Source organism: Ochotona curzoniae, unplaced genomic scaffold (genome assembly GCF_017591425.1).
Source record: "Ochotona curzoniae isolate NIBS_2020 unplaced genomic scaffold, NIBS_Ocur_1.0 contig_2861, whole genome shotgun sequence".
NCBI lineage: Eukaryota > Metazoa > Chordata > Mammalia > Lagomorpha > Ochotonidae > Ochotona > Ochotona curzoniae.
In genome coordinates this window covers 2,830,940-2,849,543 of record NW_024465620.1, presented here as the reverse complement: position 1 = coordinate 2,849,543, position 18,604 = coordinate 2,830,940, and the positions used below count along the sequence as shown (strand labels likewise).

The 18,604-nt window shown below is 61.4% G+C and overlaps 1 protein-coding gene and 1 long non-coding RNA gene across 3 annotated transcripts; both read right to left on the bottom strand.

Moving 5' to 3' along the window:
- Window positions 1-143: 143 nt before the first annotated feature.
- On the bottom strand, window positions 144-4,958 carry MYADM (myeloid associated differentiation marker). Of its 2 annotated transcripts, XM_040978101.1 has the most exons (3): window positions 4,738-4,958; window positions 2,994-3,085; window positions 144-2,278 (listed from the first exon to the last, which is right to left on the bottom strand). In XM_040978101.1, the coding sequence occupies exon 3, from the start codon at window positions 2,274-2,276 to the stop codon at window positions 1,305-1,307; it is 972 nt and encodes a 323-aa protein (XP_040834035.1). In that variant the 5' UTR covers window positions 2,277-2,278; window positions 2,994-3,085; window positions 4,738-4,958; the 3' UTR covers window positions 144-1,304. The 2 variants fall into 2 exon arrangements, with proteins under 2 accessions (XP_040834035.1, XP_040834034.1); XM_040978100.1 differs by lacking the exon at window positions 4,738-4,958 and having other exon boundaries at window positions 2,994-3,168.
- LOC121154961 lies at window positions 144-7,396 on the bottom strand. Its single transcript, XR_005883621.1, has 4 exons — window positions 7,384-7,396; window positions 5,791-5,794; window positions 5,603-5,614; window positions 144-800 (listed from the first exon to the last, which is right to left on the bottom strand). It is a non-coding gene; the product is annotated as an uncharacterized LOC121154961 (long non-coding RNA).
- Between the last annotated feature and the right edge of the window lie 11,208 nt (window positions 7,397-18,604).

Here is an 18,604-nt window from a genome sequence, read left to right as displayed (position 1 = left end):
TGACTTGGATAGACCTTTTCTTCTTTCTGAGCGGCTTCTGGGACCCTCTTGCTCCGATGAGGGCGAGACTGCCTTCCTCCACCAGACCCAGAAAGCTGGCCCGTCTCCCGCAGCTGGCCCCAAGAACACAGCACACGCCAACCTGTTTTTGATCTTTGAGTTTTTAAAAATAAGAACATGATGGATGTGGGGGTGACGGAGGATGGGAGGGACACGGCTTTTCTCTATGACCGACAGTAGGAGCCACGGGAACCGAGAGCTCCAGGGAATTAAAAAAAAATAAAATATATATTTATACACTTATATATATATATATATGTCACGTTATGCATGTGAGAACCCGAGAAGCAGGCAGTGGCGGCAGCAGCAAGAAGCGACTAGCACACACACGCGCGCATGCAAGCGACGACAGCCACTCCTTCGCATGCCAGCAGCCCCCCATGCCTGGCCCCCCACCCCACCCGACCCGAAGCACAAATTTCCTGAACAGGGCCACCCTACTGCTCGCCTTAGCCACCAGGCAAGGAAGGAAGGCAGGCGGAGGGTGCCAGCATGGTCACCCGCTCACCGACCCTACCAGGCTGTGACCTTGACACTGAGGCTGCAGGGCCACACCCCTGCCCCCCCACGAGTCCTGCAGACCATGCTTTGTGGAGAGCACACCAAACAGCAGGGAGACAAGGCAAGCTCCAGAGTCTCCCCAGCCCCGTCCCCAGCCTCCTGTAAGGCAGCCTCTAGGCAGTGGAATTTTTCTTATAATAAACCTTGGCAAAAATGTCTGGAGTCAATTGCAGGCAAGGCTGAAGTCTGCGCTTGAGGTCTCCCGCCCTCTGGGAATTATTGGTGACCAGATTTTTTTAACTTAAAGGGGAGGTACAGGGTACACCCTTCTCCCCTCTCCCCAGCAGAGAGGGGGGCTAGATTCCTAGCGACCCAGCCAGCACCCCTCCCCAAACACACACACACACACACACACACACACTAAGGCACAGCTAGGGCGGGCAGGCATGCTTTGGCAATGAGCCCCCAGAGGAGGCCAGTGGCATGAAGAGCAAGACGGGTGTGGGGCCTGTGGAACTCAGCACCTTTGGAGGTGGGGTGAGGGGAGGGGGGGGGACAGAGAAACCCCCAGGGCTCCAGAGGGAACAGGAGGGCAGAGAGGGGAGGGAGACGAGAGAGAAGGCAGCTTCACAGTGGGATGGTGAGCCACCCAACAGGAAGGAGAAGGGGCAGAGAGAACAGGAAGGGCAGAGGGGGCAGAAAGTTGGCTGGAGACGGCCCTGGGGGGCCCCCGGCAACGACGGTCAGACCTTGACGAAGACCAGGCGTGCGGAGTAGACCAGGTCGGCCACGTAGGCCAGCAGGTTGACGGCCGTGAGGATGGCCACGGCCAGGCGGCGGTCCCAGGGGCACACGTAGTGGTTGTGAGAGTAGCCACAGCTCACGTCCCTGGCGCGGCGCGGCTGGCCGCCATACTTCTCATCGAACTGGTAGAGGGGCCAGAGGACCAGGGCTGTGGCATAGAGCAGGACGGAGAGCAGGGCCAGCCCCGACAGGAAGCTGGGGAAGGGGATGGGCAGCATGTTGGTGCAGTCACCCAGGTTGAGCAGGATGGCCACGGCCGCCAGGATGAAGCAGATGGCGTAGACGGCCACGCACCACTCCAGGGCCGGCTGGTGCTGGTAGAGTTCGGGGCCGCTGATGAAGGTGAAGATGACGCAGGCCACGAAGGTCTCCAGCACCTTGAGCAGCCCCGGCACGGTGGCCATGTAGCCCGTGATCTCACCGGGCCGTGCCCGGGTCCAGGCCACCTCGGTGGCATAGGCCAGGCAGGCGACGCAGGAGAAGGTGGTGGCAGCGATGGCGTGGTCCCGGGAGCGGCCGTGGGGCATGAACTGCACGAAGGTGGTGGGGTAGATGATGGAGGCCGAGAGGCAGAAGAGGGCGGCGTAGCAGGCGTACGTGATGGGGAAGTTGCGCCAGGACAGGGGGAAGCGGGCTTGCAGGCCGCACAGCTCCACCAGCAAGATGACCAGGGTCACGGAGAAGCAGAAACACCACGTGAACATGGACCAGTTGCCCATGGGCCCGTACCAGGCGTTCACGCTGGCCACGAGCGAGAAGGCGATGCAGGTGGACAGCAGCTGCAGCAGACGCAGGAGGCCCAGCGGCTGCATCAGTGCCCGCGGCGAGCCCACGATGGTGGAGGACCCCAGGCCCGAGGACGACGACGTGGTGGTGGTGGTGATGGTGGTACGGGTCACCGTGACCGGCATGGCTGGGGGAAGGGAAGGGACAGGTGCTGCTCAGGGCCGGAGCATGCAAGGCCAGGGCTCTGGCCAGTGCCGGGCTGGCACAGGGTGGGGGACCCGGGATGTGCCTCCTTCCATCAGACCAGACACCCTAGGCTGCCCTCTCCCTGTCCCCAACCACCAGCAGTTCACAGAGAAAGTCCCTTCACCACGTGTCCCTGGTCAGCTTCCTCCCTGGAGGCCTCGGGGTGGTGAGTGTCTGGGACCCTGCGCCTGGACTTCCCTCAGGATCCTGACCTTGACCCCGCCTGTATGCCCCCTCCAGAGCGCTGCCTGACCTTTAGGGACTCAGACTGCCCATGACCTGCTGTCTCCCCCTGGGGACTCCTCCACCCTGCCTGGTCTCAGCCGCAAACCTAAACCCTAAGAGGCCACGTCTTAGCCAACTTCCTTCTTCCAGTGCCAGGCACACAATGGACAAAATAACAGCCCAGACCCGCCTTTCTCAAATTCGGCAGGCTGGCCAAGGGACGACTTCCCCATAAAGCCCAGCCCTCCTCCCTCACTCCCAGGGGTCCAGCCCAGCCCCTCCTCCCTCACACCCAGGGGTCCAGCCCTCCTCTCTCACACCCAGGGGTCCAGCCCTCCTCCCTCACACCCAGGGGTCCAGCCCCTCCTCCCTCGCACCCAGGGGTCCAGCCCCTCCTCCTCACACTCGCGCCAGGCCCCCTGTGCGCTCACCGGCGGTCTTAGCAGAGGCCCAGCTGAGAAGTGTCCGGCGGCCCAGAGGCGGCGGCGATGCTCACACACCCTGGATGGAGCAGCTGTTGCACCTGAGGGGAGGGATACGACGTCAGTATCCAGTTCCTCCCTCTGGCGCCCAGGGCCCCGGAGGAGGAAGATCCGGTCTCCACACTGGCGCTCGCGGCGAGGGCGGGTCTGGAGAGGGGCGGGCGCGCGAGCGCGGGGCCGGGCTGGCCGGGCGAGGCCGTGCGCGCAGCAGCTGGCGCGGGTCGGCCCAGGGCGGCGGCTGCGGAGGCGGGATTCTCGGCCAGGCCCGGCGCCTCCGTACCTTATAAGGCCTTGGGTCGGCTCGGCCGGCGGAGGCGGGCCCGGGACCCCCGGCCTGCGCGGGCTTCGGGGTGGGGGCCGGGTCCCTGGAGGCGGGGAGCCCGAGGTTCGCAGCCCACACTGCGTGATTGCGCGGCGCGCGCCCCGGCGAGGGCCTGCGGGAGGAGGGGCTGGCAGCGGGGGACCCCCACCCCACGGCCGGGGAGCCCCGATTGCGCGGCCAGGGGACGGGCTTGCGGGCCACGGGGCGGCGCGCATGGGACGCTCCGCCCGCCGTCCGCGGGCTCGGGCCGCCGCCTGAAGTCAGAGCTCAGGAATGCTGCGGGCAGGGCGCGCGCCGCGGGAGGAAGCCCGCCTCCGCCGCCCTCGCCCACCGCACGCCCCGACCACACCCAGCCAGCCGCCCGGCGCCCGCCCCGTCCCCGGGGTCCCCTGGAAGGGGAGGGGTCGGGAAGGCCGAACCGGGGACCCCCAGCTCCAAGCAGCTCCCTTGCAGGGTGCCACAGCCCAGCTGCTGCCACCTGGCATCTGGGAGTCCCCGTGCCCTCAGGCTAGGAGTGCGCACCCAGCCCCTCCTCCCTCAGACCCCGGAATGCGGACCCCAGCCCCTCTCCAAGACCCCTAGAGTGCAGACCCCAGCCCCTCCTCTGCAAGACCCCCAGAGTGCAGACCCCAGCCCCTCCTCTGCAAGACCCCCAGAGTGCAGACCCCAGCCCCTCTCCAAGACCCCCAGAGTGCAGACCCCAGCCCCTCCTCCCTCAGAACCCAGAGTGCGGACCCCAGCCGCTCCTCTTTGAGACCCTGGAATGCGGACCCCAGCCCCTCCTCTGCAAGACCCCCAGAGTGCAGACCCCAGGCCCAGCCCCTCCCTTCCCAGACCCAAGAGGCAGACCCCAGCCCCTCCTAAGACCCCGGAGTGCAGACCCCAGGCCCTCCTTCAACCCTGGAGTCCAGTCCCAGCCCCTCCCTTCCCAGACTAGAGGCAGACCCCAGCCGCTCCTCTCCATGACCCCAGAATGCGGACCCCAGCCCCTCCTCTCCAAGACCTCCAGAGTGCAGACTCCAGCCCCTCCCTCAAACCTTGGGGTGCAGACCCCAGCCCCTCCCTTCCCAGGCCCTAGAGGCAGACAGACCCCAGCCCCTCCTCAGACCCAGCTCCTTAAACCCTGGAGTCCAGCCCCAGCCCCTCCCTTCCCAGGCCCTAGAGGCAGACCCCAGCCCCCTCTTCAGGCCTGCGACCTGTGTGAGTACAAGTCGCCAGCCGCGCCTAGCACCGAGCCCTGGAGTCCTGGCCCAGCCTCTGTCTTTCTAGGGATGCAGGCGCTCGGATTGCAGCCTCCCCCGCCCCGCCAGCCTCCATCCCGGACCCGGGTCGCGGCTCCCCACGCTGCGGACCCCAGCACCCTCAGCTCACCGGGCGGCGGTGGCTGCGGCCGGAGCTACGCGACAGCTGCGGACCAGCAGGGTCTGAGGGCTGGGTGGGGTCGGCGGGCTGGGGAGACCGCGCAGGCGGGGCCGGGGGCGGGACCGGACACCCCCGAGCCCGGGGCTGAGACCACGCGAAGGGATAGCCCCGAGCCTGGGCTATCCCCAGCCCGCCCCGAGGCGGGACCGAGGCTGGACCCCACCCCTGAGGGATCATCGCCCGACCTTTCAGGGGGGTGAGGGGGAAGGGATGTGGTGGGCTGAGGTCACCGTTGTCGTGGTGACCAAACAGGAAGACACAACAGCTGGCGCGTTGGGGGCTCCCGGGGCCTCGGAGACGCCTCCCAGGGAAGGCCGTTGTCATGGAAACCCGCATGTTTAGGATTTGTTTGGGATGCAGCCCCCTGGGTCGCTCCGGCTCCGGCTCCCTCTGGGAGGGGACAAGGCGGGGGAAGCCGGGACGCCGCCGATCGGAGCCTGTGCTCCCGGCTTGGGCTCTGTCCTTGGGCCCCCGGGTAGAGGACGGAGAGGAGTGTCCATGCCCCTCCCCGGGGCCTCATTCCAGCAGCTGCAAACCTTGGCCTCTGGGGGACCCGCAGCGACAGGGTCCTCGCAGTCGGGAGCCTCCCGGGTCCCGCAAACCAGGCTCTTTTGGTGGAAGGAGAGGGCATAGCTGGGGAAGGGCCCGGGGTGCTTGCGGGCGGACGTGGGCCTCCGCGGGCCCGGCTGCTGTGGAGGCCAGCGCTGCGGCCTGAGGACGCATCGCGTAGCCCAAGGCTGGGAGGGACACGGGTGGAGGGAAAAAAACCCCACAAAACACTGGAGCCGGTCCCCGGCGTGGGCAGGGCGGGCACCCGGACGCCAGGCTCCCGCCCGCCGTCCCCAGGGCGCGCGCACTCACCGAGCTCCGCAGAGGTCCCGGGCGCCGCCCTGCTCGCCGCGGCCGCCGGGGCGGAGCCTGCCTATGCTCGGCCACGCTCAGGAACGCTGCTGCCGTGGAGCACCTGCGCAGCCCCAGGATGGGAGAAAGGCTGCTCCGGACTGGGCTGGGCTGGGCTGGGCGCGGCCAGGGAGGGGTTGCAAGGGGACCCCCGAGACGCACAGGGCTGTGCACAGGAGCTGGGGTCCTGGGCAGCTGGGGTTGGTGCTCTGAGGTGCGGGAGGCTGGCCACCTGGGCCGGTCTGCGGTGGATCCTCCCCAGGGCTACGTCTCAGGGTTGTGCTCTTTGCCTCCTCCAAGGCCCCTCATGTCCCAGGCGGTAGGACTCTGCCTGACCTTCCCGTGGCATGCCCCAAGTAGCCCAAAGCTGAGCTGCGCTGGCGGCCTGCTGCCTGGTGCAGGCACTCTGGAACCCAGCAGAACCCTCAAGGAGGCAGGACCGGAGGCAAACATTTGCAGAATGAGTCACTGGGGACGGACGAGGTGGGGGAGACGGCAGCTTTGTGGTCCAGCACCGTTGGAAGCGCTCCTGGTTCAGTGTTTATCTGACCTGGGGGCAGACACACCCCGCGCTGGCCCTGGACCCAACTCTCAAACAGGTTGCGTCTCTGTTCTTGGAGGCTGGAAGGGGGCTGGTGGCAGGGGCCAGGCAACCTCCTCCGCTTCTAGAGACACTGAGGGCCTGGCCCAGAAGCCATTTCGGGTGGCCGGCGTGGTGGTAAATGCGTCCATTCAGTGCCCACACAGAGGCTTCTGTCTGCAGGAGGGGCAAAGGGCAAGCAAAGCAAACAACAAGCCAAAACCGACTGCCCCATCGGCGCTGGAGGGCATCCAGGGTGGCCTGGAGCATTCCGGGGACCGCGCTGACCGTGCAGCAGGTGGACTCCCTGTTGGCAGGCCCTGGGAGGCCAGGCTGAGGCTGAACAAGGGCACAGTGTGGTCGTCTGGCCTGCTCCTGAACTTGGGCCAGTGCCCACGTGCAATGCCAGCATCGTGCAGCGCCACGATGATACCAGGCCCCCATTCGGATGCTTTATCAGCTATGACCTGAGTCAGAACAAAACAGGTGTGTGTCTCTCTGCTTCCTGCCTGCTTTGTCATGACTTCCTGCGTGAAGTCTTATCGCTGACACATCGCGCCCACGCCGACATCTGTGGTTATGGAAGGAACAAGCTTCCTGGACTGTGCTCTGCCCTCCCCCCTCCGTGACCCCTCAAGCCCTCAAGGTCAAGGTGAGGATTTAGCCACTAGGCTACCATGATGGGCCCAACCTCCTGTCTTTATGTCACCTGCTCTTATGGGTGTGTTGCATCTGTCTCAAATGCCTTTTCATGCCCACAGTTAGGACATTTCTCACCGGGTCTAGGACCCTCCAGGCAACTGCTGGGGCTGGAGCAGGCCAAGGCCGGCAGCCAGGGACAAGCACCGGGTTCCCAAGGGGCTGGCTCCGTCACCCGTTGCCCCCCAGGTGCGTTAGCAGGCGTGGAGAGCAAGCACTAGAAGCAGCACTGCTGTACGCGCCTGGGCTCCTCGCCGCTGCCTCCAGAGATGCGTCTCTCGCTGTCTCTCTTCAGAGATGCTCGCTGTCTGCTCTCCCAGCTCGGCCACAATCAGCAAGTTCCTCCCCCTGTGAAAAGCGATTGGTGGGGGGCTTCCTTCTGCCTTTGTGGAGCCGTTTCACTCTCTTCCACAAACCCTGGGGTCTGCGGACTTGCACTGGGGGCTGTGAGTGGGCTTCCGATCGTGCGCATGTTTCGGTCCCGAGGGCATGTGGAGGGGAGGCGTGGGAGGGGCACAGGCTCGCCTGGTGTGCCTGTGGGTCATAGCTGAGGGTCTCGTGCACACACTTGTGTCCTAGGCAAATGGAGAGGTGAGGTCCCAGACCTGCACACGTGCCACAGAGCCGTGTCTGCAAACTCAGCGATGAGTCTCTTGGGCAGGCAGAGCTCCAGGCCAGCATGCCACCCCACCAGAAGACTGGGCTGGGGAACCCATGGTCTCCTGGGCACAGGGGCGTGGATGGCTCAGGGAAGGGGGAACGGGCATGTGAGGGAGGGAGGACCGCAGAGGGAGCAGGTTGCAAGGCACGGGATGACTTCTGGGAAGTCCACTGACAAGGCCGCTGTGCTTGCAGGTGAGCAAGGGGGCTGAGGCCGAGCGGTGCGGAAAGGGGAAGCTGGAGGAGCTTTCTGGATCAGACCGCTGCATCTGCCCGAGTCGGAGAGCTGAGCTGGGCCAGTCGGCATCAACCAGCACCCACGGGTACACACAAGTCCAGGGCTAGGGACCCACCTGGCAGGGCTAGCTCACAGCCCCCGCCAATGAGCGCTGGAACAGGGGACGGTCACGTTAGGCTGGGCTGTGACACTAGCCAGCATTCGAGAGAACGTGGTCTAGGGGCATATTCTGTGGGAGGATAATGGGCCCACCTCTGCAGAGCTGCAGTTCCCACTGGTTTGCTTAAGAGCTGGGGGTGGTGATGGGCTAAGCTGGGCAGAGCCATGGACCCCTCTGACACTCATGGCTACTGGGATAAAACAGGCCAGCCTGGTACGGGCTGCAGCACCCATGGGCACCACCAAGAACAGGGTGTGGGGCAGGCTGGGCTGCAACATTCGCCAGCTCACACAGAGGCTAGATGGAGGTGACAGACTATGCCAGGCCTGGCACATGTGAGATCTGGCCCTGGGAGTGAGCCTCGTGGAGGAACTCGCCTGGTGGGCCGTAGCCCCCAGTAGCGGGCATGTGACCGATGCCTTGGTGTTGGTCAGGCCAACATGGTAATTACACCTGTCGGCAAGTGTGTGCGTTGGTTCTGGGGGGAGGCTGAGTGGGCAGGCCTAGGACAAGCTTAGCTTCCTGCATGTGTAGGGGCCAGGCTGAAGTGCAGCTCATGCTGGGCTAGGCTGTCACACCAGCCAGTTTGTGAGAGCCGGGGATGGAGCCAGGATGGGCAGGGCTGGACTGCAGCACCCACCAGCGAGAGTTGGGACCGGGAGTGGGTTGGGACGAGCCAGGTTGCAGCATCCAATGGCAAAGGCCAAGACGGGCGATAGGGTATTTGAGCAGAGTCAGAACAACTAGTGGGGCACACGAGACCTGTGACTGGGAACTAGCCTGAGTGGGGAGCAAAGGGGACACCCTGGCTGGTTGTGGTTCCCACTGAGGAGTGCAAGAGCTGAACGGGGGGTGGCCTGGACATGCCTGCAGTGTCCCTCAGCATAGGACTGGGGTGTACCAGCCTGGGTTAGACTCAGCACCCGGTGGTGCTTGTGAAAGCCAGGGAGGGTAACGGAGAGGCTGGGCTGGGTCTCACCACCTGCTGAACCACAGGAGAGCTGGTCTTGGCGTAGACCAGTGTGCCCGGGCTGTAGCACCCGACAGTAAGAACCAGAAGGGGCATATGCCAGTTGGGCAAGGCCACTGTTCCTGCCAGGACAGGAGGTGGACTAAGTCCGGGCCAAGGACCCACCAGTGGGAGCGAGATGTGCCACTGGGGGGAGGCCTGCTCGAGGAGCTTGGGGAACTCCTTTGTCAGGGTACAGTCCCTACAGGTGAGCATGCGAACCAAGGCAGGAGCAGCCCAGACCAGGCCAGGTGAGCAGCCCAGACCAGGCCAGGTGAGCAGCCCAGACCAGGCCAGGTGACAGCATCTGCCACGTACCACAGGGGCAGGCCAGGCCGGGGCAGTTCATAACACCCACGGCAGATGTGGGAACCAGGATGGGGTGCAGGGCAGGCCAGATTGGGCCACGGGACACCAGCCAGTTCGTGTTAGGGCTGGGACTAGGGGCTGGCTGCACTGGGCTGGGCTGCAGCCCCACCAGCATGAACTGAGGGCAGACCAGCTCGGACCAGGCTGGGCTACAGCACCCACCGACACGTGTGAATAGAGGGGAGCACGGGGGCTCCTGCTGAGCCACCGCTCCCACTGGTGAGTGTGAGGACGGGGAGGGGGCAGACCAGGCCGGGCAGGGCCACCTTGTTGGCCTGCATGGGAATTGGGTTAGCGAAGGAGCCAGGCTGGGCTCACCAACTGATCCCACTTGCAGAGGTCAGAGTAAGAACAAGCTGGTTGCGCTTTGCTGCAGGACCAGCTGGCAAGTGCTGGGACTGAGGGCAAAGCCTGTCAAGTTAGAACCACCTGGAGAGCAGAAGGCCAGGACTGCGATTGGGCCCAGCAGAGAAACTGTGGGTAGCTCTCTGATGGATTGCACCTCCCACTTGTGAGCATTAGAACCAGGTTTGGGGGCCCGGTACGGTGGCCTAGCAGTCAGAGTCCTCTCCTTGCACTCACCAGGATCCCACAAGAGCACCGGTTCTAATCCCGGCTGCTCCACTTCCCATCCAGCTCCCTGCTTGTGGCCTAGGAAGCCAGTCGAGGGCAAACCAAAGTTTGGGACCCTGCACCCACGTGGGAGACCTGGAGGAGGTTCCCAGCTCCTGGCTTTGGATTGGCACAGCTCCAGCTGATGTAGCCGCTTAGGGAGCGTGTCAGCGGACGGAAGCTCTTCCCTAGTGTGCCTGCTGCCACGCCCGAGTGTGCCTGCTGCCACACCCGAGTGTGCCTGCCTGCTGCCACGCCCCGAGTGTGCCTGCCTGCTGCTTGCTCCGCGCTTGCCCCCACTCCAGAGTGCTCCTGGGAAAAGCCACCGGCATGGCAGCCCTTCCCGTTCACCTACGGCACAGACTAAATGTCCCTAATCCCAAATATTTCCAAACCAGAACCCAGACCGATGTGGTGGGTGAAAAGTCACACGCGGACACACAGTGCTTCATGTATTAAACTGTTGGAGGCATTGTGAGGGCCCCATGCGGTAGCCTAGTCTCTAGTCAGCTTGCATCTACCAGGATCCCAGATGGGCACCAATTCATGTCCCAGCCGCTCCACTTCCCATCCAGCGCCCTGCCTGTGGCCTGGGAAAGCAGTGCAGGATGGCCCAAAGCCTTGGGACCCTGCACCCTTGTGGGAGACCTGGGAGAGGCTCCTGGCTCCTGGCTTCAGATCAGCTCAGCTCTAGCCATTACAGCCATTTGGTGAGTGAGTCAGGGGATGGAAGATCTTTTTCTCTGTCTCTCCTTCTCTTTGTACATCTGCCTCTCCAATAAAAAGAAATAAATTTTTAAAAAGAAACGTTGTGTCATGTTGCCTTCGGACTGTGATGCAGTGTGGGTGCGTGAAGCAAAAGTGAATTTTGTACTTAGATGTAAGTCCTCTCCATCAACATTGTTATGCATTCATATGCGAAGAAAAAAAAAAAAGCAAGCAAGCAAACAAAAATAACCCACCAGAATCTGACAAAAAGGAAAAAATAAATAAATAAATACCAACCGGAAATCTGAAGCCCTCTGTTTACCCCGTGCACTGTTTTTGTCCTCAGCTTTGGGCCTTCTCCACCCTTTCATTTTCAGCCACTGACCCATGTTCTTTGTTCAGACACAAAACAGAAACCACAGCTGGGGAGGTGTGCCCAGGCTCCCCGGTGGGCTGGCCTGCAGGGCTGTCCAGCAGGAGAGGACCCCGCATGTGCCCAGGCTCCCCGGCGGGCTGGCCTGCAGGGCTGTCCGGCAGGAGAGGCGGTTCTCATCCCAGGCAATGTCCCCTGACCTTGGTGACGCATTGAGACCTGTTCCTTCCTGCAACTTTACTTCTGCTGTTACTGTCCCTCTCTCTTCAAACAGCCCACGCCTCCTACTCAGAGAACATTTCATTGGCTTTTTGGAAATTCCTTCAGGGAGCCGGCACCGTGGCGTAGCACAGGCCAGGCTCTGCCTGCAGCGTCCATTCCCAATAAGAACACTGGTTCGGGTCCCAGCTGCTCCTCTTCCCATCCAGCTTCCTGCCTGCAGCCTGGGAAAGCAACAGGGGGCGGCCCAAAGCCTTGGGACCCTGCATCCGCGTGGGGGACCCAGTTCCTGGTTCCTGGCTCTGGATCAGCACAGCTCCAACCATTGAAGCATCTGGGGAGTGAGCTAGTGCGTGGGAGATCTTTATTCTTGCTCTGTAACTCTGCCTTTCAAATACAAAATGAAAAATTTAAAGCCTAAATTTATAAACATAAAAAGAAATACATTTGTGGCCTGGCTTTTGATCTGGTGGTTAAGATCCGTGTATCTCTCTCTCTCTCTCTCTCTCTCTCACACACACACACACACACACACACACACACACACACACACACACACACGTCATGCTTCCTGGGTTTGCCTTTCAAATAGGCCACTGGGCCGGGCCTGACTCAGACGTGCTTTTCAGATCCCCTTTGGCTCCCCTGCTACTTGTGCCAATGTGGCTTTGCACAGCGCAGTGAGCGCCCTCGGGGTCTCCAGGAAGCGGCACCAAGGGGTCCTGTGTCACCAAGCAGCGTGTGTACCAACAGCGTTCCTGGCAGCTTCCAGGGCCTCCTGCTCAGCTGTGTGGGGAGTCTCTGCCTCGCTAGTGCAGGACGCTTGCAATGAGCGAAAGGCGAGTTCACCAGAGGAGCTTCCTGTCCCGCCAGGGGATATTCCGAGACCAAGCGGATCCCACACCCCAAGCGTATATAACTATGATACAAAGGAACTCACGGGGCCTGCATTGTGGCAGGCAGTGATTCTGTCTCGCGGGTTCGAGTCCCAGTTGCTCCACTTCGAGTCGAGCTCCTCACTGGTGTGTGTGGGAAAGCAGCGGGCGGTGCCCCCAGCGTTTGGGCCCCCCGAGTGTTTGGGAGACCAGTAGGAAGCTCCCGACTTCTGGTTCGCACACGCCCTGGGTCTTAGGACCATTTGCGGAGTGAATCCAATGGGTGGGAGATGTCTCTTTCTTTCTGTAATTCTGCTTTTCAAGTGAGATAAGATTTTATTTAAAAGATGAATTTACAAATGAAATACAGTAGATATAGAAGATTGAAATAGAACAATTATAACCATTGATGGCAGTAAAACTTGGGTGAATATTTTTAATTTATTTGACAGGCAGAATAAGAAAGAGAGACTGAGAAATTGCCTGCAGTTGTCGGGGCTGGGCCAAATGGAAGCCAGGAGCCTGGACCTCCATCCGGGTCTCCCGCAGGGTAGCAGGGTCCTGAGGCTTTGTCCTCAGCTGCTTTCCCAAGCGCGTCAGCAGGGAGCCTCATGGGAAATGGAGCAGCTGGGACTTGAACCGGTGCACCGATACCGAGGCCAAGGGTTTAACCAACCCTGTGAAGGGGCTGCCCTTGCTGCGCTGTGACGCCGTGTGGCTGCTGGTGATCAGACTCAGACCCCAGCACCGCTGCCTGTCCGCTTTGGGCTACGACGAAAGAACTTGGGTTTTTACTCGTTAATGCAGTCAGGGTTGCCTGCACTTGGCCAGGGAGAGATGTCACCGCGAAGCTTCCCCAGGACCGACAGGGGCAGCCTAGGCAGGGCGGGTCTCGTGCCGGGCGGGCGGCGTGAGATGGGTGTGCAATTCCATCTCACTTGGGAGCTGTTTCTGGAATTTTCCATGAAGTCCTTTGAGACTGGACTGGAGGCAGCTGACCGGAACTACAAACGGGACATCTGTGGATGGCGGTGTCTGATTTTCGCTTGTTGTGGTAGGCTGCCTGCTTGCAAATTGCAAGCAGCTCATTAAAACGCGCACCAAGCGACGTGGGCTTTGCGGTTCTGTGTTTTGACTTGGTAATGTATTTAAAGGGTTGCTGGGAGGCGTCCTCCTCAGCTGCCCAGTAATTCGCCCCTTCTGTTTTACCGACTCACTTTGCATATTTCTAGAAACACACGCCAGTGTGTGTAAAACAGTTGCCATGCGTGGATTATGACACTGTCCTAAGTATTTTTAATGTATGTACGGATATAATGGAGTTTTACAAAAGATTTCTCGATGTGTTTGAAAAGTAGAGTCAGAGTGACCTGGAGAGGCAGGGAGGCAGAGAGCTCTGCACTGCCCAGATGGCCACGGTGCCCGGGCCGGGCCAGGAGCCAGGGGCCGCAGCCAGGTCTCCCACGTGGCTGCGGGGCTCCAGCGCTTGGCTCACCTGCTGTGGCTCTCTGAAGCGCATTAGCAGAGCGCTGGGTGGGAAGTGGAGCAGCCGGGATTCGAACCAGCGCTGGCACAGGGTCCTGGCAATGCAGGGGACAGCTCAGCTGGCTGTGCTGCCGTAGCTTCAAACAGACAGTGCGCAACTTTGTTAAAGGGCAGACCTTCTCGGTTCCGCACCTGTCCCATACATCGTGAGCTGCCCTCACGCCTCATTCGGCCTGTTGTCTTTTCCCACCGAGGACTGGCCCCTAGGATGAATTTTCTAATCTCTTGTTTAAAAAACATTCACATAGCCGGGGGTGGGGGAGGGGAGAGGACGCGTGCTCGGAGCCAGCGCCGCGGTGCAGCACGCTAAAACTCTGCCTGAAGAGCTGGCGTCCCATGTGGGCGCTGTGGTTCAAGTCCCGGCTGCTCCACTTCCCATCCAGCTCCCTGCTGATGGCCTGGGAGAGCAGCAGAGGACGGTCCAAGTGCGTGGGAGACCCGGCAGAACCGTGTGGCTTCAACTTGGCCTTGCTCCAGCAACTGCATCCATTTGGGGAGCGAGCCAGTACACAGGCAGAATGTCTGTGTTTCTCTGTAACTCGGCCTTTCAAACAGATCTGTCTTTAAAAGCAGAGGCTGCAGTATCTGGGCACAGCCTGTCCACCGGAGATGGAGACGGACTTCTTTCCAAGGTGATCAGCAAGCTGAGCAGGGAGCTTTGCAAACAGATCGGCTTCCTCCCCCTTCCCCTCACAGCCTCCGGCTTCAAAACACAGGACCGCCTGCGCCACTTCAAGATGACAAGAGTCACCATCTGGTCGCAATCTGCATGGACCGTGGGCGTGAAGCTGCCCCAATCTGCAGGAACGGAGTGGGGTGTCCCTCCCTCGGGGTCTCCTGTCGCCCAGCCCGAGCGGCGGCACCTGCTGGAGCTCTCCTTGGTCAAGCACGGCGCAAGTGGAGGCCCCGCGGGAGGGACAGCAGCTGGAGCGCGCGGCCTGGGACGCAGGGAAGGCGGGTGAGGAGGCGGGAGGCAGGGGAGGGCCGCGCAGCCCTAGCCGGCCTGGGAAGCTGCCAGGGCTTCGTGCAGCAATTAACAGAGCTTCCTTTCCGCCCCCAAGCCCTCACCGCCTCTCTCCTCGCTGAGGGGGAAAGGGTGGGGCGCTTGAGTGTGTCTACGGCTCAGCGCACCACGCTGGATTAACACTGCTCCGGCGCAATGAGGAGGGGAAGCATGAATAAGAGCTGAGCTGGTGTAGTGGCTCAACAGGCTAATCCCCCATGTGCGGCGCCAGCTTCCCATAAGGGCGGCGGTTCGTGTCCCGGCTGCTCCACTTTCCAGGCACAGCTCTCAGCCTGTGGCCTGGGGAAGCGGTGGAGGACGGCCCAAAGCCTAGAGACCCTGCACCCGGGTGGGAGACCTGGAGGAAACTCCTGGCTTCAGATCAGCCCTGCTGCAGCCACTGCGGTCATTTGGAGACTGAACCAGCGGATGGAGGATCGCTCTCTATAAACTGTGACTTTCAAATAAGGAAATCTTTGAACATTTCTGAGTAGCTGGCATTGTGGCAGAGCGGGCAAAATCAGCTCCTGTGATGGGGCCAGCATCCCACGAGAGCGCTGGTTCCAGTCCCAGCCGCTCCCCTTCCCATCCGGCTCCCTGTTGTTGCACCTGGAAAGGCAGTGAAGCCGGCGCAGGTGCTGGGGGCCCCGCACCCACAGGGGAGACCCACAGGACGTCCACGCCGCTGCCGGCTTCCCCTGTGGGTGCCCGTTTGCGTCCCAGCTGCTCCGCTCACGTGCCCAGGAGCAGAGGCGGATGAAGTCCTGGGCTCCCGGCTTGGGCCCGGCCCAGCTCCAAACTCTGTAGTCATTCGAAGATCTCTCTCTTTCAAATACATACATAAATCTGAAAACAAAAGCTACATATGGGGCCCGGCATGGTGGCCTAGTGGCTCAAGTCCTCACCTCGAACGTGCCGGGATCCCATATGGGTGATGGTTCTAACCCTGGTAGCCCCACTTCCCATGGAGCGCCCTGCTTGTGGCCTGGGAAAGCAGTCGAGGACGGCCCAAAGCCCTGGGACCCTGCACCCGCGTGGGAGACCCACATGAAACTCCTGACTCCTGGCTTCGGATCGGCTCAGCTGCAGCCGTTGTGGTCACTTGAATCATTGGACAGAAGACCTTCCTCTCTGTATATCTGATTTTTCAATAAACAAATCTTTTCAAAAATGAATAATAAAAGTTGGATATGGTACATTCTTCTTGGCCAGAATCTCTTGATGTACAACACTCTGCTCCTTCCACACAAACCTGTGCGCCAGTCAGCCCGGCCTGTGGTGGCCACTGCTGGGCGGCTCCTGGGCCAGTCAGCCCGGCCTGTGGTGGCCACTGCTGGGCGGCTCCTGGGCCAGTGCTCGGCCTGTGGTGGCCACTGCTGGGCGGCTCCTGGGCCAGTGCTCGGCCTGTGGTGGCCACTGCTGGACCGCTGCTGGACTAGACCCGCTGCCCTGGGAACCTGCACCAACCAGGGCCAGTGCGTGCTGAGGCCGCCCTCTAGCGGCTACGATGGAAACGCCATCTAGCCAAGACTGGTCACTTTACCTTTTTTTTTTTTTTCCAGATTCATTTATTTTTATGGGAAAGTTAGATCTACAGAGAGAAGAAACAAAGAAGAAAGATCTTTCATCTGATGATTCACTCTCCGAGTGGCCACAGTGGCCGGAGCTGAGTTGATCCGAAGCCAGGAGCTTCTTCCCGCGTGGGTGCAGGGTCCCAAGGCCTTGGCCCGTCCTCCGCTGCCATCTGACGTGCAGCACCAGGGAACCGGACCAGAAGCAGAGCAGCTGGGGCTTGAACTGGCACTGCTAAGGGAAGCCAGTGCTTGCAGGCAGAGGTGTGAGCCTCTGCGCCACAGCGTGGGCCCCGGTCCGACGTTCTCAGACTCTGCCTGTGTGCAGGCTCACACGGGTTTTTTTCTCTGTGCCTGGGATAACATGCCACGCAGTCACGTGAAGTTGCACCTGATTTTATCCTTAAAGGCTGGCGGCACTCCGTTGTCAGCACACACCGTATCTGTCCCCTCGCCGGTCCAAGATTCCCACCGGGTTTCGTGGCCAGCCTGGCCGTGAGCGTGGGCTGCAGACACGGCTTGGGCCAATGCATTTCACTTCCCTTATGTCATCCACACACGCCCGTGGGGTTGCAGAGGGTAGGGACATCCACTCAGACTTTCCCGTCAGGCAGATGGCGGAGGAGGAGCAAGACCGGAGAAGGGGAACTCCGCGGAGGCGGTGAACAGGAGCCTGACGGCTCACAGGACGCAGGCACGGCCCGCCGCAGACCTGCCTTTTGTTCCAGGTGGAACGGGGAGCAATTAGCAGCTTTCCAAGTGGAAGTGACATCATTAGATCCCCATTCCAGACCTTTCTTGGGCAGAGGACAAGTCGGTCAAGAGTGAGAGCAAGGACAGGAAGTGACATCACCAGGTCTGCATGGCAGGCGGCCAGCCAGGAGGTCGCAGCAAGGACGGGAAGTGGGTGGAGGAGACCACAGGGATGGGGTCCCTGGGGTGCCGTCATCACTGCACAAATGTGCGCAGAGCGTGTGAGCCAGGCAGAGCTACGGAGGACGCCGACTGCTTCACGGCCCAGCTCCTCACGGGCGCCTGATCATCACAGGGCACGCGGGCTGCCACACGTGTGCACAGGGGAGCAGGGGGCACGCGGGCTGTCACACATGTGCACAGGGGAGCGGGGGCACGCGGGCTGTCACATGAGTGCCCGCTGAGCACAGGGCACACAGCAGGTGTATGCTCGGTCAGTGCACGGTTACCCATCCTAAGCTGTGGCTGGCCATGCCCGCAGGCCCAGGGTTTAAGGACACTTGATGACTTGGACTCCACGTGTGTCAGGGGCCAGCTGTGAAGGGCAGGCCGCCGTGGACCCCGGCGGTGTCTCAGTGTATTGCCGCGGCCCTCCCTCCCTTGGTCTGGGAGTGGACAAGAGGATATCCCCTCTGGACAGCGCAGGCCAGCTGCAGCTGTGGGGCCAGAGACTGCAGACTCCTGCCGGACCCTCGGTGGCCTGCCAGGGGGGCTGTGGGTGGGGGACAGGGGCCACCAGCGTGCCCCCTGTGCTGTGAGCAGCTAAAGCCCTGGTCTCGGAGTGAGGTCGGTGTCTCCCGCCAGCAGCCGTGGAGAGGAGGGTCCGAGCCGCGAGCGCCCAGGCCCTCACACCCTCGGCCATCGAGGAGGACGCCCGCCTCGGACTCCGAGGGTGTCTGGCTCGGATCTCACTTCCAGGCTTTGGGGGGACAGCGTTGGTTCCATTCAGGGGTCCAGGGATTGGGAAGAAGGTGTGGAAAGTCACTGCCTTTCCGGGGACCCTGCAGTGCTTCCACAGTGGAGAGGCTCCTTTGGCAGAAACCGGGGTGGCCAGCAAGGAGGTCCAAGGGGTGCAGACGCAGTATCTGGGGGTTCGGCTCCCCACACAGGCAGACGAGCGGCGCCTGCAGCGGTCCTGACAGGTGGAGCAAAGATTTGAACATAAGGTTTTATTAAATGTTTAGAAAAGATGCATTGTTGGGCCCGGTGCTCTAGCATAGTGACTAAAGTCCTCGCCTTGCACGCACCGGGATCCCATATGGGTGCCATTTCTAATCCTGGCAGCTCCACTTCCCATCCAGCTCCCTGCTTGTGGCCTGGGAAAGCAGCGGAGGACGGCCCAAAGCCTTGGGACCCTGCACCTGTGCAGAAGACCCAGAAGAAGCTCCTGGCTTCGGATCAGCTCAGCTGTGGCCATTGTGGCTGTTTGGGGAGTGAACTAGGGGATGGAAGATCTTTGTCTCTCCTTCTCTCTGTAGATCTGGCTTTCCAATAAAAATTACACACACATATATTTTTAGTAAATAAAACTTTTTATTTCAT